The sequence below is a fragment of the Aquila chrysaetos genome, chromosome 19 (assembly GCF_900496995.4).
Source record: "Aquila chrysaetos chrysaetos chromosome 19, bAquChr1.4, whole genome shotgun sequence".
NCBI lineage: Eukaryota > Metazoa > Chordata > Aves > Accipitriformes > Accipitridae > Aquila > Aquila chrysaetos.
Window position 1 is genome coordinate 15,697,404 of NC_044022.1, and position 21,598 is coordinate 15,719,001.

General features: G+C 47.1%; 1 protein-coding gene across 1 annotated transcript in view; it reads left to right on the forward strand.

Annotated features, from left to right (window-relative positions):
• The window catches only part of MAML2 (mastermind like transcriptional coactivator 2), a 220,612-nt gene extending 199,337 nt beyond the window's left edge, over positions 1–21,275 (forward strand). Inside the window, 3 exon segments of the mRNA XM_030042334.2 lie at positions 6,949–7,152; positions 10,353–10,464; positions 16,561–21,275. Coding sequence (XP_029898194.2) covers positions 6,949–7,152; positions 10,353–10,464; positions 16,561–17,543 — 1,299 coding nt within the window. The 3' untranslated portion in view covers positions 17,544–21,275.
• Positions 21,276–21,598: the final 323 nt, after the last annotated feature.

Sequence of the window (21,598 nt, forward strand, 5' to 3'; positions counted from 1 at the left end):
TTGCCCAAGTTTAAGGAGTTGGGGTGGGAAGGTTGTTATAAGAGTGCCTGCTAGCGGCTATAGGGCTGTGCAGCTTTCCGGCAAGGGATTACGACAAGGCTACAAATAAATCACTAACGGCTGAAAATCAGTTCACGAGGATCTCAGGAGTGAGTAGCTTCCTTGTTGGTGCTGAAAAGGCAAAGTGCTATAAAAGGGTTCTATGAAGAACTGCACAAATAACTAACTATCTGTCAAAGTCTCTTGCTTGTGGTTTCTCACCAATAGTGGGGATTGGCTCCTTTGAGGTATTCGATCACCCTTTTTTACCTAGGAGATTGTGCACAGTGACCTTTTTTACTGTTTTTATGTATAAACTTTTGCAACACTGAGTAGTAGATTTACTTATTTCTGAAAATAGTTCTGGCATCCACCTAAATTTCAGTGTGTCCAAAAAACTGGCCTTTTAAGAAACCTGGCCTCCCTGGCTCTCCCAGTGAGAGCTGCAGCAGTTGTGTGTGCTGAAATACTTATCCCTTTGCATGTTGAGTATCTGCTGCATCACTTGATATCCAAACCTATCACTCCAATGGGTGACTCACACCCGTGAGGCTGGAGGAATCAGGTTTGTGCTCCCTACTGTCATGACTGTTTCCAGCTTCATAGTATCTGAAGGGATTCATCCGCATTTCCCCTTCGAGCTCCATCGCTTGTTTTGTTGGAGGAGTGACACAGTATTTGCTTCTTTTCCCTGGTTGGATGAAGGCACAAGTATTTCTGGCAGACAGCCTGGGCTTGTGAAATTGCAAATGCTAGTGTCTGTGATTCCTTGTGTATGTGCCTTGGAAACATGGCTGGCCCTGAAATTTTTGTCCTGAGAGCTCAGATGTTCACAGGAGAAAAACACAGAAGACGGTCCCATGTGGCTGAGCCAACTTCTCATAAACACTCCACAAAACTACTGAAGGGAAATATTTTGCAGTCTTCACCCAGCTGTATCTCTGGATATTAGACACAGCAAAACCAGGTCTTGGGATCTTGCAATATTCAGGTTTTTCAAATGCTGTTTATACATATGAAAGCAATCTTGCTGGAATGCATAAAACTACCCTCTGGCATGGTATTAGGAGAAATTCAACCTACAACCATATCTTCTGCATGATTAACTTGCGAGGCTTTTAGGTCACTCTATACAACACCATTAGAAAGCGATCCACTATTGCTTGGCAGATCAAGGGGTGTTCAGACTCGCTCTTCCAGGCATCTTACTCAAGTGTGACTAGAAGCACCTAAAATTAGGAGTGTAAGGGAATGTTCCTATTGTCTAATCTGGGCTCCTAACTTAGTTGTCTAAATTAGGCACCTAAAGCCTAATTATACAGCCCTGTCCCTCTGTATAGTGAATGGAGAGCTCCAGCAGGCAGTTTAGAGAGCATCTGATCTAAGTTTTTGGTTAGAGACCTAAACTTAGAGGAGATTCACTCTTATGCTGTCTGTTCCAGATACTAAAAAAGGTTGAATGAGTTTGAGGTGCTCAGGAAGATGCTGTTTTCCACCCCCATTGGGCCAAACAAGCAATAAGGCAAGGGAGAACTGGGCTGGCTGTGTTTCTGTGTTATTTCCAGCCCTGATACTTAGATAGATCCTCGGCTGTTGCAGATCAGTGTAACCTCAGGAACTACTTGGGGCTCTTGCAGTGTACAGTGGCACAGAAATCAGCCCTCTGCACTCCAGTCAAGAGTGGGAGTTATCCCTAAAAATAAGAAAACTCTAGCTTTTTCACTGTAGCTAGAAGAGTTCTTGCTTGATAGGCACTCTGCCATGGTCCTGCTGTAGTTTTGTTTTCTTGTCTGAGGCAAGGACACAAGCAGGTAGTGCTTGGAGTTCAGATGTCCATGGAAACCGCAGTGTTTAGCAGAAGGGGATATTTCTGCTTGCATTAGATGTAGCAGAAAAGAGGTGGCTCAGAAGGGGGCTGGCGGGTGCTAAGACTGGCTGTTCAACGGGGCACCCTGTGCTTGGCTTCCTAAAGTTGCATAAGTGAGATCAGCTCTTCTCAAGAAGCCTGGTACTGCCCCGTGCTTGGCCCTGGGGGCTGCTGGAGAGCCTCAGTTTCTGGCTGTGGAAAGCAGCGTGCCAGCTGAGGCGGTGGAGGTTCACACCAGGAGGTCACAGGGGGTCTGGGCTTTGCCACCAGCCTTGCACCATCCTGAAACAGTATTGCAGGACTCTGTTGAGCCATTCCTTGGAGTCTTTCTCTTCCTCCTCCTCATCCTCCTCCTCCAAATGCTCAGTGTCCAGGGTGTTTCGCAGCCAAAGCATAATGCCCTTGAGACGCTCATAGGGTCAGGACAGCCACTGGTCCCTGAAGAAACCCACAAAGGTGCCTTGATCTCCACCATCCTCACTCTAAGTAGCCTGTGATGCCAATTAACACCACTGAATCAAATTGCTTTTGAGGGGGAACATCATGCATAGGTTTCGTCACCAGATGAACAGAACTTTGCACAGCTCTTCCCCTGGAAGCAGTTTTTGGTCATGCAGGCATCTGCCACTGAGCAGGCTTCCGTGAATGGATCTGAAGCCTTTTCCTTTTTTTTCTTTTAGTTCTTTGTTTCTTTAAGCCAGAACTAATGCAAAAGGAGAGTGAAAGTCAGCGCTGTCACTCCTGACCCGACACTGGGCCCAGAATGAGCTGCCCCACAGAGGAACAGAAAGGGTGAAAAATTCACCCCCTCCTTTCCAGGGAAAATCTGCAAGAAGCAGAAGCCCATCCTGTGACACAGATGTCAGTGTTCCTGGCGGGGAAGCGAACCGCCTCTGCAGGCACTGTGGTTTAGTAAAAAATTGACCATTGTTTCCCTTCTGCCCCACCAAAATTATTAATCAATTCAAGGCATTTTCAGGAGAAAGAGGCGAAAGGTTTGCACATCCTTTTCCAGCCAAGTGTCCCTAAACCACTTCTGAACTAGGAATGTAGAACCACAAACTTGCAAAAGGCTTTCAGGGGCTCCTGACAAGCTTTGGAGAGGAGAGGAGAGGAGAGGAGAGGAGAGGAGAGGAGAGGAGAGGAGAGGAGAGGAGAGTAAAAGCATGGAAGGAAGGCACTTCCTTTCCTCCCCACACTCCCTCCCCTCCCCTCCCCGCCCTCCCCTCCCTCCCCTCCCCTCCCCTTCCCCTTCCCTTCCCCCCTCCCCTCCCTCCCCTCCCCTCCCCTCCCCTCCCCTCCCCTCCCCTCCCCTCCCCCCCTCCCCCCCCCTCCCCTCCCTCCTCCCCTCCCTCCCCTCCCCCCTCCCCTCCCCTCCCCTCCCCTCCCCCTCACCCCTCCCCTCCCCCCCGTCCCGCACCTTCCCGTTCCCCCCTCCCCTCCCACTCCCATGCCCTCACCGCACCCGTCCTTCCTTCCCTCCTTCCCTTCCCTTCCCTTCCCTTCCCTTGCCCTTCCCTTCCCGTCCCTTGCAGGAAAGGAAAGGAAAGGAAAGAAAAAATCTATTTCAGAAAGTCCAAAAGTGTGTTAGAAGCCAAAAACTCCCTTTGTCTGTGTGAGCACAAGTCAGCTGCAGCAGGGACAGTGAAAGGCAAAGGCAGTCTTAAATGCTTTGATTTACTGCTAATTTAAACATTTGAGCATAATGTTCTTTGTGACGCTTATGAACAAAACCCCGGTTGTGCTACCAGCTCTGAGGAGCTTTCACTGCCCTCTGCCTCTCTTTCTGCTCCTCATAGGTTTTATATCTCACTGTAAAACGGCAGAGAACAGGGTGCAACGCACCTGCTTGGCACCTAGAGCGTCGCTGTGCTGGAGTTTCGGCCCCAGCGGAGCAGGTGGGGGTTTGTGGTGCTCGGTGACCACTAGCTGAGCCCCCGGCCGCTGCCCCTGCCCCTGCTCGGGCTGCGCCTCGTCTGCGGGGCTGGAGGGACACGGCACGCGCGAGCGGTGCCAGCAAGCGGAGCGGGAGTTGGGGGCGAAGCCAGGTGGACACTTGTACCTGTCAGAGGTGTGATGCTTCCAGCCCGTCCCTGGCACCCGGCCGGCTGCAGGGACGTGCTCCCAGCCGCGTCACCTCCTTGGAGGCAAAGCGGAGAGAAGGTTACCCTCGCCGTGCAGGGAAACGACACGGCGGCACCGCGCGGGCGAGCCCATGGGGCTGCCCAGCTGGAGGGATGCTGGGCTGCCCCTGCAGCCTGCTGGGCAGAGACGCCCCGGGCGAGGGCACACGCGTGTCCCCCTCCGGGCTTCCTTTGGTCGGGGGTTTCTGAAGTTAAAGTGCATAAACCGCAGGCACGGGAACCCGGGAATGAAGCTCAAAAGGCCACTGGCAGCTTTAGATGTGTGGAGGCGTAGTAAAGATGCTGCAGTAAAGCCAGGTTTAGAGCAGGATGACGCAGTTCGATGAAAGCAGGGTAGCTCCAACCCAAATCTGCCCTTCCTCGGCAGGGATGTCGGAAAGCGTGCTTTGTCCAAGTGCAGGGGCAGGGCCCCACGTCCCTGACAGAAGTGTAGCCCTTCTACCTTCTGACGTGCAGTGATGGAAAGGCAGGGTGCGAATAAGGCTCGATAGCACCGGTTCACAAAGGGTCAAACTGCTGCACAGCCAATCTCCTGAATTAGGAAACTGTTCTTCCTTTTCCCATCTCATCGCCGCCGATGGAAGATCAGCAGGCAGGAGAAGTAACACATCATAGATTCATAGGCTCATACAGACATTTCATGAAGAGCAGAGAAAGGACCAAATGCAAAAAAACCCCCAACTGGCTCCAAGTCGATGATTTATACTGTTTTCTCAGGGCCTGTTTGCCAAGCAGCTGGTGTTTTGTGCCAATTGCTATTACAGAAGAGCTTTCTTTGATAGGTATCGTGAATGGACACTACACGGTTTATCTTAAAACAAAATCCCTCCCCACAGCTTATATGGGCTGGCAGGGGATGAGGGAGAGAAAAAGTTGGGCTTTGTTGTGTTTTTTTTTACACAGGACTATGAAAGCACATTTGGGGGAGCCTGCATTATCTGTGCAAAAACACAACAGATGAATTCTATTAATGGATGTAACATGTGGCTGGGTTCAAGCTAGAGTTGTCATTTGAATATAGAAGTCAAAGCCAATTTATTGTAACATATTTTTCTTTTCAAAATATTTTAAGAAAGACAAAAAAGTTTGCGCAACAACTTGGCAAGCAGGTCTGTTGAGAGGAGGTATTTTCTATCTTGCAGCTAACATAAGGGCTAAAAAATGTGGCAGTGCCGAGCAATCCTGGATTCCTTCTGGAACTGAAAGAAAGTGTGCGGGATATAATTGTGTAAGAGCCCAATAAATTTTGAAGGGTGGGTTTGAAACACTGCCTTGGGGGCTGCAGGTGGCTCCAGAAGAAAGTCATGGTTTTTATTTCAGTAACAGTCATCAAATACTTTATCTAGCTAGCTACACACTCGTGTGGCCCCATCTAAAAGCCACAGAATTATTTTAAAATAGAAATACCCATAACAATCATTGTGTTTCTTCCATGCCAGATGGTAGAAAGATAAGTTGGATTAGTTTGTAGTGTGTGTGTGTGTGTTATTGGGGGGGGGGGGGGGGGGGGGGGGGTGCAAAAGCTAAGACACAGAAATGAGCTTTTCTGGAATTTGCAAAGCGATGAGCATCAGTGCTCCGTGGTCTTCAGGGCATGGGTAGGCTACGCCTGGCCAGTTCTTGTTTCCCTGTTGGTCAGTCCATATTTCCCTGGATGCCATGGGAGGCAATGGCCATGGAGCAGAGCTTTACCTAGGTGGTAGACCAGACCCTGGCACTACACCTCGGTGTTGAGAGAACTGCTGCATAACAGGGAGCATCAGACTCCAGCTGTGGATTCCTCTGTTGCAGGGCAAAAGTGCTGCTGCATATTAGGTTATACAGAATTACGTGGTTAGGTTCCTGTGGTGAATTGCAACAAAGTGGAGTCAGAGAACCAATGTTTCTCATGACTGTTGTGACCTCTCCAGTGCACCCTGTTCTCTTTGTAGCTGTGTGGCTAAGGAATACTTGACTATCAAGTGATCCAACATGGGCTGAGTATTTTCGTGTGTGGACTGAGAAAGGTATTTCGTACATTTGGTAAAGGCCCAAGCACCAAACACTAGTGGAGCAAGTAGACAGAAAACATTGCTGCCGAGGGAAATCATGGCTAAAAGAAAACAAGCAGCATATTGTCATCCCGTGTTCATTTGCATCCTGTATGTGCGTGGTTTGAGTCCCCAGGTACCTTCCCCATTGCCTTCTGAGATGACTTTTTGCCATCCCCTCCTCATGAAGCAGCACACAGGGAAGAAGAAGCAGACCTAGATCCATCGCAAAGACCAGGGAGACCCTACAGCGCTCTTCAAAGTCCTGTCCAGTTACACATTTTTTTTAGCAAGGAGGTTGATAAACTCTAAGCCTATTTAATCCTGCCGCTAATGGGAGTCAATTAGCAATCTCTCAGAGATTGTTCTTGTCAGGGAGGTGACGGGACGAATGAAAGCGGCACCATTCACCCCACTGCGAAGTAACAACTTACCGCTTCTGTATTTTCTAAGAATAGATGCCACTTCTAGCAATGAGTCTGTAACTTCTCGCTGCTGCTTGCCAGATGGTAGGAACCAGGAGACGGCGAGTTTGTTCCCTTGTGGTCAAACAAACTGCCATACGGCCCAATGCAAGTTTCCTGAAAGATCCCGAGGACAGCTCCGTTACTTCTGTTAACGTTTCCCAAGCTCCTGGTACAACATTGAGGTTTTCCACTGGAACCACCTGGCACATTTTCAGAGTTTTCCGTGAGCGATGAAGTTACTCAATCCCCTTCTATTTTGTCAAAGCCTTTGTATCGGTCACTTGTCCTGGGAGTCTGTGGGCTGTGTCCTGTACTTGATCTAATTGCACAAAAAGAATTATTTCCTTTTCTTGATGCTTGTTATTATTTTCATCCTTCACAAGCCATTTCTTCTGTTTCAGGATCAACACTCTGTGGTAGGCCAGGGAGCTGGCCCCACTCCAAGCTCCAGTTCTTGCTCAAATCCAAACACTGGAAGTGGTTACATGAACTCATCCCAGCAATCAATGTTGAATCAGCAACTGATGGAAAAGAAACAGGCTCTGCAACGGCAAATGATGGAGCAAAAACAACTCCTTCTACAGCAGCAGATGTTGGCAGAAGCTGTAAGTTTTCTAATTCCTTATTTTACATGGAAAAGATTATCATAGAAACAATAGAAAAGAAAGCTAAGACAGGGGGAAGAAAGCCCCCAAAGCTTTGAGGTCATTTTGGCAATGCCGAGACCTTCTAGAGTGTGCCTCATATTTTTCAGCACTTTGCTAAGCCCTTTTGAAACCTTCTTCAGTTTATATGAAACAGCTCAAGTATCTGAGCTACTGTGGTTTCGTTATGAGAACAGTGTAAGCATATGCTTAATTTGAGGCATATGAATATATTCAGTGGTTTTGTTTGCAAGATAAGCTAAGGTGCACTGCTATGCTGCTTCGACCACAGAGGAAAGTTGACTTCCAGGCTCTCTAACCTAGGCAGCATGGTATAAAGTGCCTCTGTGTAAACAAGGATCAGGTACATTGATTTTAGTGTTCAACACAAGTTTGTGTGCTTGGCTGGGATCATACATGAGTCCTCCTTCCTCTGTTTTTCTTTTTGCATTTCCAGATATTTTTAGCCAGTTCTTCTCTCCCCCTTGGTATTTGAGAGACCAGTTGGGAGTTTCTGCTCATTTTATGAGGCGTGAGGGATATTTGTGGTCTTGTTAGCAGTGAGAAGTGCTAGAACCCACTGATTTAGTTCCACTAAACTGACATTGCCATTGATACTGCATGAACTGAGTCAGCTGAAGGTGCTTCATGGTCCATCACCCGTGGCCAGTGCAACAGCTGGGGAGTCCCAGCTGCCCAGAGCAGTAACATGTGCCATCTGCATCCTCATAGTCACCGTCCCTTTGTAGGTCTGCTTGCCAAAGCACAGAGAAGAGAGAAGTCCTGGAAGAGGAGCTGAGCTTGGCATGTCCTTGAGGCCGGTGGATAGCAATGTGGGTGCCCTGCGGCAGCTAGGGAAGGGCTGTAGGGAGGGTGCTGGGGAAGGATGGAGGTGACACCACCACCTGCTTTGCTTCCCCCAGGCTGCAATGACAGCAGACCCCAAGCCTGTGGCTTATTTACCTCAATCTGCATCTCTCAGCCTACAGGGCAGACCCATTCGTGCTGGCCTGACATTTTGAGTCCAAAACTTTCTTTTCTCTATAAAGGTGTAGAGTCAGAAATACCGACACATTTAGTGAATGCCATTCAGTAATTAAAGAACAACACAGAAGTGGAAAAACATTCACGTTTTTGTGGGGATGTTTTCAAAACAAAAATGATTTGGTTCTTTATAGAGAATATCTTTTTGTTTACAAATTTATTTCCATTCCAAAAATAAAATTAGAAGGCTTGAGTTTGAAATTAAGGATTTCATTTGTCCTATAAGGGAAATATTTGACTTTTTAATTTATACAGAAGAAACCTGAAGTTTCAAGTCAGCTCTATGTGCTGCAGTTTTCTGTCAGAATTTTTAGCAGAGCAAAAAGTTAATCGCTCAAATAGCTCTTTTTAAAATAAAATAAAAATTAAAATCACTCTACAGAATGTGGTTTTTGATCCGCTTGCCTTCGCTTTTGTATCGTGTACGTAGAAATACACACAAAGCCTGCCTACAGTTTTTACATGTATTGCAGGGATTTTCTGGGAGATAACTTGTCTGTCTTCTTCACAAGGCTTCAGGTCGAGCGGTATGTTAAAACAAGCCTTATAAATCTTAATTAGACGCCTCACTCCCAGAGTGCATTACAGAAATGCCTAAATACCACAAGAAAGGCTCTTCTCCCAGTGTTTTAAAGTGCTCCTGGCAGAAGAAAAAAGATTTTTCATGAGAAGGTCCATTTGCGTGCTCTTTTCGGGCAGAAGATCCCCGAATTGCTCTGATGGACTCCCATCACCAGCCAGGGTCTGACTCTTTCACACTGACGAGCCCGTTTGCCATTCCGGCAGCCGAGCACGAGACCCAGGAGCGTTGCAGAGAAGGGGTGAAGCCTGCCCAGCAGCTGCCCAGTAAGCACGACTCCGGGAGGCATGTGCGCACCGGCAATGACTTACCGGTGACCGAGGTGGTCAAACCCACATTTTCCTGCCTTGGGGCCACATATCCTGAGGAGTCGTTGCTCATGAGTGTGCAGTAGCACTCTGGAGGCATCAAGTCACGCTGATGCTGATGAGAGATTTGGCATTGACTCCACTGCTTGCGCTTTCCAGATCTTTATGAACACAGGACAGTTAGTCAGATTTCAGTTCAAGGACTTGCATTTCTATCTTCCCTTCACCAGAGATGTGTCCGTGCAGGCCCCAAATAATCTCCCCTACTAATCAGCTTTTTCTGCAATCTTTCCCTGCTGTCCTTCCCCCAGTGCTTGCACTCCCAGTGTAAGAGAAAAGACAGCACCACGTACGTGTACGGGGAAGCACAGGGCAATGGTGAGTGGCATGAAAACCAGCCAGCCCAGCACCATCGTTGCTAAACCCTGGCCGTGTGTCCTGCTGGCATCCCTGGTGAGGAGAGACATGGGGGAGGACAAAGCAAGGGTTTTGCTGATTTTTGTGGGAGCTCCTCCAGCGCAGGAGAGGAAGGAGAGAGTGAGGGATGGGCATGGCTGCGAATGGGGATGACAAGCTGAAATCCTCTTTGCCAGCTGTGCACGCTGCGAGGGCTGCGTGGGTGAAATGGGCTGATGACCATTGACAGAGCCAAGGGGCAGGTGTCGACCTTGCAAGTCTGGACCCTTGTTGCTCCCCAGCTGCATCCCGGCTGTTTGGGTTAGACCTGGGTGTTTGCTCTGTCTCCGTGTCCCTGCCAATGGCAGAGGGGTGGAACTGGATGATCTTTAAGGTTCCTTCCAACCCAAACCATTCTGTGATTCTATGATTCTCTGAAAGCAAACCCAGCTGCACAGACAGGGAGGGAGCCATGAGGAACCATCAGGCCCCTCTGTCTGATAAGCACGGTAAGCAAGACAGTGCAGACATTGGAAGACACTTTGTACTGCAGTGCAGACGTGGCCGATGTTCTCAGAGGCTGAGAAACTCTCAGTGGTTTTAAGGAAAGTTGGGCCAGACTCAAACACAATACAACTAGCAGAAATGTTTCCATACAGACTTCAGTGGGTGATGGCACAGGTTCACAGATGCCTCCCCTGTGGACCAGACAGGGCGAAAGGAAGGAATGCTTCAGCTTTGTACGCACTGAGAAAAGAAAGAGGTGGGCAAAACACAGAGCCAGGAAAGCATAAAGAAAAGCAAATTAATATATTTCTACTCTAATCCTCTAGGAGAAGATAACTCCACAAGATCAGCTGAACAGACACTTGACACGACCACCACCAGATTATAAAGACCAAAGAAGGAACGTGGTCAACATGCAACAAGCAAACCAATATCCTGGTAAGTGCCCATGGGCTAAATGAAACTGTTTCCTTCTTTCCAGCTGGAAGACCATCCAGAAGAGCCATTCATGCACTGGTGACCGGGGCCTGGTTTTCTGGGTATCCATTTACATCACCACAGAGGGAGTGGGTGGTGGCTGCTGCTCTCCTGTGCTATTTACCTTACTGTCCCCCACCACTGGGAAGTGCTGATGTATGGTCTGGAGAACCAGCTGGTGGTTCATCCAGGCTGATGCTGCACCTCTCAGACATGGTGAAGGAGGGGCTGGTATCCCTCCCATTAGCACTGCCTGGGGCAGATGTGCACCCAAATACTTGATACAGATGTGTCCTCTTGACTGTGCAACCTCACTCCATCCAGATGCTTCTGTCATGTATGTGGTACATCTTGCTTCAGAGACTGAGATGAGAACCATCCTTCCCTTCGAATGGCAGCTCATGCACAGCGTGAGGACCCTCATATGGATTTTTAAGTACTTCGCATGACTCCAACCAGAGCTACCATCTGAACTTTTGGTGTTTCATATGCCATGGTCGTGGCCTCAGTGCTGCTCTACAAGCAGCATTTCAACAGATCAGTCAAACAGCAGGGTAAAAGCCCCTGCTTTCTGCCAGAACTGCCCAGGGCAGAAAATGCCCAACACTTCAGGACTAGTCCTTTCTTTCAGCTCTTGTGCCCTCACCTCCTTGGAGAGACTAGTTTTGGGAGCACAGGACTGCCTGGTGTCTTTTCATGCTGTTCACCTTGCTGGTTAGCTGGAGGCTGCTCTGAGAGAAAAGGCAGAGTAAGGAAAAGATGCTGGGGAGAGAGGCGGTGGGGGGAAATGCAGCAGATGGGATCAAAGGATGTTCTTCATACTGCAAAGCATCTGCGCATTTAAGTATAAAAAGGATCCTTTGCCTTCTAGTATAACTTTGTATACAACACACTGAGGAAAAAAAAGCTGTTTTGGTTTGTTTGTTTTTCTGTAACTGTTGGCTCTGCAGATTCAGCCAGGGATCTGAGTCTTTCCTTCCTACCTGTCCTTTGCAGCAAAACTTTTTCAGCTTCTATTACTATTTTAATGAGTTCCCAAGTGCAGCTTGCTCACACGCTACCCCTCTGCCCAGCCTGCTGGCCATGGCACCAACAGCCCAGCTACACGTGGAAGGGCCAGGCTGGGCTGCTTAGGCAACGTTCATGCACTCTTTTGTTTTGTTTACAAGTTCTGGCAGCGATAAGCTTGCTGCAGTCTGGAAACTGCTGCTTTCTAACAGGCCTGAGTGTTTATCGTCTTCAGTAAATTTGCACAACCATCACTGATGCCAGCCTAATAACCCATGGTGAGGGCAGTGCCACAGCAAGAGCCCTGCTTCCTGGCTTGGTACCTCCTGCGCTCGTAAAACAAATGCTTTGGCAATCCTGGCAGATTTCTGGGGAATCCTGTGATTTGGTGTGTTGTTTAAAGGCTCATTCCTGAAATCAAATGATTAACTGAGATTCTTGGCTTTTACTTACAAACAATCCATTTCTAGCCTGAGAGAGAAAATGGAAATGACTGCAGCCACATCTGTGAAAGGCTCCAAAATAAGTAGATCGCCATTGTTTTGTGGCTGTTCTTGTTGTTCTTAATCTGATGGACTCTTTGCCAGTCTCATGGTATTTGGAGTCCCACCTCCTGGGTTTGAAACATGTGGGATTGGCAGCACTTGTCCATTCAAATCTCAAGTCCCTGCTGAGTGAGCTGAAGGAGGAGAGCAGCTTTTCAGGCGAGCCTGGGAGAAAGGGCTGTGCTGGGAGCTCGCAGCAAAGCTACCAGATGGAGCTATTAGGAAACTCTTGCATAAGGGAGTAACAGCAGGGAATCTGTTCCCTTTTTCTGGGAATAGCTTTGCTCAGGTCAGGGAAGAAGAGACAAAAAGTTAAATAAAATAACATAGGGGCTTGGAGACACTGGGTGAAGCATTTTATTCCTCTGCCCTTTTCCCCATAGTGCCATGTCACAGCAAGAAACCCCCAAGACAAGAGCAGGTGAATCGGGCAGTGAAGGCGTTTCTCCAAATCACTGTAGCCTGGGGTGGCCAGCTGCTGTACGCAGTGCTGCCGGGGAAGGCATTTCTTCCCATCTGGAAGAAATCAGAATGGAAAATATTTGCGTTAAAAATAAAAGGATAAAAATAGCAATACAAAGAAAGAGGAAGCTTCATCTTTTGCACAACAAGTACAACCCATGTCCCGACCACTTGTGCTCTTTAAAGAGCATGGCATTTGCAGGAGCAGAGCGATGGTAGCCCTGGGGGCTGCTCAACAGCTGGAAGGGTCATCCCGGGAGGGGCTTCATCCCAGCAGCAAGTGAAGTGACTCCACAGACTTGTATGTAGTTCAGCTGGAGGGAGAGAACCAGCTCTCCCCAGATGGCTGTTCCAGGTCTTTTGAAATGCCACCGATTTCTGTGCCATTCTCCTCTTCAGTACTGGCATCAGGGAGTGAAGAATCAGGGCCCTCATCTCTATCACCCCTGCGAAAAGATGTTGCAGTATTTCCAAAAAGCAGTGAGCAATGCACAACCCACTAGCAAAGGCAAAGACAGGGCTAATCGTGAGGTTGCCTGCTGAGCACTGATTTTCTTCTCTTCGTTTCCAGAGCTAAATTCAGTTAGGAGGCTCCCTGGGAGGACATGGAGGAGAATCTGATTGTCCCTGGGGGATAAAACCAGGTGCACTCCTCATAGCATCTCCTGTCCCAGGGACTGTCCAGCTCAGGGACTGAATTTAGGTGCTTACGCTAGGACAACGTAATTGTTAGGACAATTAGATTCTCTGTAGTCAAGTGTCTCCTGCTCAGAGCCAGTTTGTGGAAAAGCCTGCCTTCCAGGATAAGGTGAGCTTCTTAATCTGTGTTCAGATTGATTTGGAACAAGCAACTTTGGCTGTGGAGTCACGCTCAGTATTAATAATTATTTGGGAAGAGATTATTTTTAAGTACTTAAGGAAAAAAGGAATCCTTTGCATCCATTACAAAGTGGAAATAGCGTATGTATAAAAATAATGCAGAAAAGGCAGAAATACATAATTTTTTCTGGGGTTCCAGTCTGAGGGAACTGAACATCATTATGGTGAAGCAGTATATTAAACAGCTGTTCCTAAATATAGACTTTTGAATTATGTATGCACATGATTTGTCTTCAAGAGTTTTAAAAGAGCTGGCTGAGACGTTCTCCAAATTCTTAATGTCACTTTTTATTTAGTCTTGAAACTCCAAGGAAGACTGCTAATGCCAGGACAAAAATTAAAAGAGTAAGTAGGTAATTGCAGCCCTTGTGACCTATTGCAGAGCTCAGCAAAAATAGTTGGGAGCTGATACAGCCTGAACAGTAAAGAATTTAGGAAGGGAATATAATTAATGTCAGGCAACATGGGCTGATGTAAAAGAATCTTTTCAAACTAGCATGGTATTTTTTTCAATGAAACCACAACTTTGGTTGATAAAAGTAATAATAGTTGTTCAGGTAATGTCCTTTAAAGCATCTGACTTCGTACTGTCTATTTTGGTTAAGAAACCAGAGTGATACAAAATTGACAGAGCACGTAAGGAAATGGCTGCTAGGTCTCCAGATATCACTGTAAACAGGCTGTGTGATTGCAATCAAAAGGACAAACGCAGTCTGAGATGGTGCTGAACAAGAAAAAAAGAGCTTACTTTACATCCAAGTTGGAGATGTGCAAGAGCTATTACTGTGACCAGCTGTGATGTACAGCCTTGAAATCAAATGTTGAAAACCATCAAGTCCTGAAAAGAGCTTAGAAGGACCGAAGGACTGGAAAACATGCCACACACTGGGACTGATGTATTTGGAGAATGTTGCAGGCATGATCACAGTCCTGGAGCACCTGTGCGATAAGAAGGAATTGGTGATGGACCAACTAATACAATTAATCACACAGACTAATATATAATAAGATTTCATGACGAAGTCAAAGTTAGTCAAATTCAGTCTGGTTTTGTTGTATGTACAAAGGATCAAACCAAGGCAGTGTCCCATGTCCAACAACTGCTATTAGCTGCTACCAATGAAATAGCAAAGCTCCAGGGCTGTATGTTCCTCTGTTCCTCCCCTGGGAAAGGCTCAAGGAATTCCCAAAATGTGGTGCTACCTTGGTAGCAAGCCCATTTAGAGTCATAGAATCATAGAATCATTTAGGTTGGAAAAGACCTTCAAGGTCATCGAGTCCAACCATCATCCATACCCACTAAACCATGTTCTGGAGTACCTTGTCTACGTGCTTTTTGAATACCTGCAGGGATGGTGACTCAACCACTTCCCTGGGCAGCCTGTTCCAATGTCTGACAACCCTCTCAGTAAAGAAGTTTTTCCTAATATCCAACCTAAATCTCCCTTGCCGCAACTTGAGGCCATTTCCTCTCGTCCTGTCACCAGCCACCTGACAGAAGAGACCAGCACCCACCTCACTACAACCCCCCTTCAGGTAGTTGTAGAGAGCGATAAGGTCTCCCCTCAGCCTCCTTTTCTCCAGGCTGAGCAACCCCAGTTCCCTCAGCCGCTCCTCATCAGACTTGTTCACTAGAGCCTTCACCAGCTTCGTTGCCCTTCTCTGGACACGCTCCAGCCCCTCAATGTCTTTCCTGTAGTGAGGGGCCCAAAACTGAACACAGGACTCAAACACTGAATTTAACAGCTGTCCTCACACTTTGGGAGCCACCCAAAGTGGTACAAGAATTTAGCTTGCGCTGTGCCATGTGGCAGAGATTTCCTTGGCGGACCCACTTGTGTGAAGAAACGTGTCCTTTCATTTGCCTTGAATCCAACTTCTCCTACCTGCGCTTCTTGTAGGGCTTGTACTGGAAGCAACAGTAGCGAAGGGAATTAAGCTGTGGAGCAGCTGATCGTGTGCAGAGGGGGGTTCTCCACAGTGCCGTCTACGCTGGCTGTGCTTAGAAAATGTTTGGTCTTCTTCAACCAGTCTCTTAGGGATTAATTCAGAGCCTTGCACTGCATAAGCAATCAGCCTACATTGCATAAATGACTTATTGTGGCTTCAAAATAGAGACTATGAAGCCGCAAATCTGCCACAGAAGTGAGCTTGTGTCGAGGTTTGGAGGCTGAAGAGAACAGAAACCTCTCTTCTTGTGATTCATTGGCAGATGTCAGGTACAGGAAAATCCTCCACTGGGCAGAATTAGCCACAAGTGTTAGATTTGTGCGAGCTCATAACTTCTAGTTTTCTGATGCATTGCACAAAAGGTGATGTTCATGTGCAGCAAATGCCTGCACATCAGGCATCCTGTGTGGCTCCCTCATGGGCAAGTCAGCTTCTGCAGGGGCAAATGGCCATGGCCCAGCTGGGAATAGAGCTGAGAACGGGCACGTGTGCGGCACAAACCAAGCACAGCGCCGAGCCGTGTCCTCATGCCTGCTCGGCCACCACGCAGGAGGACAAGCAGGTCACAGACTGGGCTGAGCTGCTCTCCCAGCACCTGGCTGGGAGGGAGGCTCTGAGCGCTGCAGATGTGTGAGATGCAGTCTCGGCTCCTGCTGTCGTCTGGCACAGGCCTTTCCAGAAGGGATAGGTACTGCTGCTGTAGGTGTCTAAGAAAGGTGGAAAGGGGGCCTGATGATGGTGCCTATCACTCCCCATCGTCTCTAGAGGGAGCCAAGATGAGCCATGCCCTTAAGCAAGAAAAGTTCTTGATCTCCTCTGCCTCTGCTCACTTAGACAGGCTTTGTCCTGTCAGAGGCGTCTACTGCTTCTGTAAAGAAAGGCAGAAAAGTCTTCTCTCCTGCCCAGTGGTTCTATCTGTCCTTCCCTGCTCCAATATTTATTTGTCTTACAATGAGCACCGGTTTTGGCTTATCTGATGTCTTCCGAAGGGATGGAAAGACCACCAATGGCTTCACACAGACCAAATCACCCTTTGGATGACAGGCATCTTTAAGGCCTTAAGCAAGTTCATGCAAGTCCTCTTAAGACCAAAGTATCTTCTTCAAGAAATTCTGCTGCTAGAAAACTGGATTTTTAACCTGTTGGTATTTGAATGACACCACACATTGATGCACTCATGTTTGTTTTAACACTTTTGTTTTCTCCTTTCCAGGTGGTTCACCAGCTGTGAGTATGAGCTCCAACAACATGTCCTTATCCAACCCAATTTCAACTCACAGCATCATGCCCCAGAGCTCCAGCCTCATGTCCACCCCCGCTGGGACCCGAATGCCTTCTGTTCCTGCTGCTCGGAGTATGGGTTGTTACGGGAACCTTCCTTGCAACCAACCAACCGCATACAACGTGACTTCAGGAATGAACCAAATGCAGCCACACAGAAACCAAAATCAAGTCCTGCCCAGTCAGAATAACCCCATGATGTCTCGACAGCAAACCATGACGCAGGGAAACAACGCAGCGGCTTTTGGGACGGGGTCGGTGGTCAACTCGCAGCAAGCAAGGCCAAGCTTGAACCATGGAGCCACAGGTATCCCTGCGCAAAGGCCGGCCAACGTGATGATCACGGCTACTGCCACTGCCCAGAACTGGGCCCCGCAAGAAGCTGCAGTAAAGCAGCAGGATGCACTGAAACCCACAGGGGTCCGTTTCCCCACCGGCACTCCATATCCTAACCAGTCTTTGCAACGCAACGTAGGCAACCAGCATTTTCCTCAGCGTGCATTGGCACCTCCTAATCAGTTAACAGCAGGAGTCCAAATGAGGCCTCCTCTAAACCAAATGCACCAGACTCTAAATGGACAATCTGCTGGCTCACTACGAGGTCTCAACGTAAGACCTAACCAGCTGAGAGGACAGAATGTGCCTACCTTGAATCAGCCAGGAACAAGTATGACACCTCCGTCATCTCTGCCATCAACCAGTTTCACATCTACCAACCAAAACTCTCGGGCTTACCAAGGAAGTGACCATGGTAATGACCTAGCGTTTGACTTTCTGAACCAGCAAGGTGACAGTATAGGACCTGCGCTCAACAGTGACTCAGACTTTATAGATTCTTTACTGAAAACGGAACCTGGTAACGATGACTGGATGAAAGACATCAATCTCGATGAAATTTTGGGGAACCACTCGTAAGTGACAGTACCAAGGGTGAACCAGATGAAGAGACAGTAAGGACATTAGCTTTCTCTTTAGATGCCAACAACCTGCTTTATTAATTCACACTTCAGTAACTGGGCTGTCCTTTAAAATACCACGTAGGGCGACTGCCCTGTTTGAAGAGTTGCTCTAGGAACAAAACTGAAGTCTCCCCTGGTGAAACAATAATGTAAGTGATATTCATGCCTGCCACAAAGAAGTGAGAACATGCGAAGGGTCTGTTCCCTACACCGGTGCCCAGAGCATTGCAAACCCATCAGTTCTTCTCATGGGGGCTGCGTGGAAAAATGTGTTTAGCTTCCCACACACGCAAGCACCAGACAGTGGTATGGGTTGTGGAACATCATTTCTCTGAGTGCAAGTAAGAGCCCAAACGGTCCAGAGCTCTTCAACCATCGTGTTCACAGCCCTTAACTTCCTCCGGACTACTCAGCCCTGACAGCATCAGGCCCTTTGTAAATCTCATTGCATTACAAAAACTGTTTATTTCTACACAGTACAAACTCACATTTGCTTTCCCGATGATTTTGGTTTAAACCCTCTATGTTTTGTAGTACACAAAAGGGTAAGTGGTCTTGTCCAAGGGAAGAACGAAACAGATCATCAAGTGCGTTACTCAGTGCGCTCTAGCATTTGCTTTCTCTCTTTCATCAGTGCTTGCAGTGAGTATCAGAGGACATTACTGTCCTGCCAGCAGCACAATCATTTTGGCCATTGAGGGAAACATGAGATGAATTACACCAAAGCTCAGGATTCTCACTTTGCCGCCATGCCCTGCCCCAGGGACTCCAGTGACTTAATGGACAACGTGAGAAGGGTGCTCACGATCTGACCCTCACCGACTACTTTCCCAGTCCAGCTTAGAGGAGGGCAAATGCATGATCATCTTAACCCATAGCAAGTGTCAGGTAGTTCAGCCCGGTCCTCTTCTATCGAACAGGTTTACCCCAGCTGAAATGCCAGCGTCTCTGTCTGGAGAGAGGCTACCGTTTTGATTGCACAGCGTTTTGGCTCCATCCCGCTTTCCCTTTGCTATATCACGGGAGTTGAAAGAGGTCCAATGATGGCCAGGTCCCCCCAGCCTCCATCGGGCAGAGTACAAGAGGCTCTGCCCCTGAAACTAGCACGCAGATCAGTTATAACCACCCGGGTTACTCACAATAAGAGGCTCCATTCAGCCACATCTGTGCTTGTAAACAAAAGAGTTTTGGGGAGTATTTCTGGGCACTGGACTTAATCATCTGTTCTGGGTTTGGGGATGGCCCAGCTAACATTTTCCTGAGCAATTTCTGTGCATCACTAGGGAGTTAACCAGGGGCAAGGAACATTCCCATAGACTGTTTGCAGCCACCTTGCCTTGGAGGCTAACAGAGCAGAGCAGTAAGGCTACAGGTTGTTCCACACCGCTTGACCTCGGTGCCAGGGAATAGTCTTGACCATGTTAAATTTTCTCCTATGGACTTGGTCAGCAAGGGCATCAGAAGGAGGTGCTATGTCACCATAGAGCAGCTCTGTAGTGAGTCAGACAAGAGGATTCATAGATGGGAACAGATCTTGCAATTCAAATGAAAATGCTGTTCTTTAAAATGATGTGGTGCGACGTGTTTCACAGCCTCCTCTGAATTAGCTAAAACTAGATGTGGCAGAGGAATACAATGCCTACGTTCACATGCCTCAGCGCCAAGAGGCATTGCTCTGCTCTGTGCAAGTGCTTTATTCTTCCTTGTTAGTGGCAGTGCGATGAGTAGACTATTTGACAATAGCCTCTGCACTTACCTGACCTATTTCTCAAGAGAGGTTTTAATAAGGCTTTTCCAGTCATTTCACCCCATCATTTCACGTGGGCACAATTTTTCATGATGTTTCAAGAAGCATCGTCACACAGACGAGCACCAGCACTTCCGGGAAAGGTGTAACGTGGGCATTTAGCTAGATATGCCAGTTGGGGCAGGCTGGTCCATGATGCTGTTCATTCCCAGACATGTTTTTCAGAAGAGGGCCAAGAAAGCCTGCTGAAGCGTCCCTTCTGCTGCCCAGATGATCGTTGCACACCCCTGCATTGTGTAACGTGGTGGCTCAGCTGCCCAGAAAGCTCCCTCTTCTCCCCAGTTTTGGCTGGGGTGCATGCGGTCCCTTTGATATGCCAGTACAAATTTTTCCAAGTCTTTAAAGAGCTTTTCGGCCCAGGTCACTGGTGCCCCACCTAAGTTTGAAGAGATAAAGGCGCAGTCTAACAAATGAGTCCCCTATAAATTGTGCAAAACTAGACCAAAATGGTAGCAACATGAGTTTAAAGTGAAGATCGGCTCAACTGTCTCACCCACAGGCACATACCCCGTCCATGAGCAGGTCAGCAGTGACTGCCAAAGCTCTGGTGGGAACAGACGACTGCGATGCCACTAAGGCTGAGGCTGAGTTAGTATCATCATGAGCAATGGGCCCTGAAGTCTGGTAACTTCATCTACCCTTCACATGCCGTTGAAAAAGCCACCACTGGTTTCTGTAGTAAGACCAGATTGTTCTCCAGATCCTCAAATGATGTAAAAAAAATTGTTCAGCTGAGGAGCTGGTCCCAAGACTTCAAGATATCAGCCAGTGGTGGATCCAATGCTGAGCTTTGTCCTGTTGGCCTCAGCCTGGAGTGGAGAAGACAGTGGGCTGTGAGTGCCATCCCCGGGATCAAAATTTCATCCTGTCTTAAGTAAATTCAACAAAGGTAGAGGCCATTTGCAGTCCCGTAAAGATATGCCTGATGCATTTGAAATGTGAGCTTGTGAAAGACTCTTACAACCAAAACTTGAATCCAGTATCATTTCTTCAGAACATTTGTATCTGAATGGAGCTAGTGTCTTTTTTCTCTTTCTTTGCAATGGCTAAGTGCACTACCCTTATAGTCTATTTTTCATCATTGACCGGGCACTCTTCGCAGTATTGGGTTGTAAATATAAAGAATTATTTGTTTTGTAAACTTTTGTAAAAAAAAAAAAAACCACAAAAAGTAATAATATTTTGGTAGGAATAATAAAAATCATATTATTTGGGTTATATTTATACATATGTGAAATAAATATACTATCAAAAAGTTGTATTTTATACAAAAAGTCAACGGTTACCTTTTGTATTCTATATACAAATTTTTGTATGATACGATTGTTTATTTTTATCTGCAGACTTCAACTTTGGATTTTGGGGGAGGGCAGAATGGGATCGTGGTTAAATAGCTGGGTCTGACCCCAAGCTCACTGAAACCAATGGAGTCTTTCCATTGCCTTCACAGGGCTTTGAATCAAGCCTTTAAATCACCTTCAGATATGTTTGACATCTGAAGCTCTCCGGAAACCTCAACATGAAAACATTCCAGGTTTCAAATTTTTTCCCTGAAAAAGGCTTTTATTATTATTATTATTATTGTTATTGTTATTGTAACTCTTGGAAGGCAGGTGGGACCTATGTAACTGTCATGTCCTTGTTGCATGTATGTCTGCTTTATATTTTCCCCATATTATAAACCAGTGTTTCTCTATACAGACTGAAAGGAAAAGTTGCTGTACAGAAATGTTTGTGTTTATGCATTTTTACATGTGGCTGTATATACCTCCTAGTACTATGCAGTGACACTTATTTGACTCCATTTATTTTTCACCTAAACATGAATAGTATGTTTTTCAGTAGCTATCAAAACTCTGCCAAGTAAATCAATCAAAATTATCCCAAGTGTCTCTTTTCTTAATATGAATTTTATAATGAATGTCTGTTTAGTCAACTGCTCATTCGTCTGAGAAAATTAAAATTACAGTGATATTTTAGGAGGGCGTGAGAAAAATGTGCATCTGGCAGCTTCTGGGAGCTCAGACTGCCTCTTTGCAAGAGAGCTGCAATGTTTTCCTACTGACTGAAGACATGTTTTCATTACCAGCAAGGGTTAACAAGTAACACATGGTATTTTAGCTCCTGGTGAATGGGTTGGTGTAGTCTTGCAGCCCAGCAATTTGCTCGGGGATCCTGCTGAAGTTAAAGCAGAGAGCTGGGTA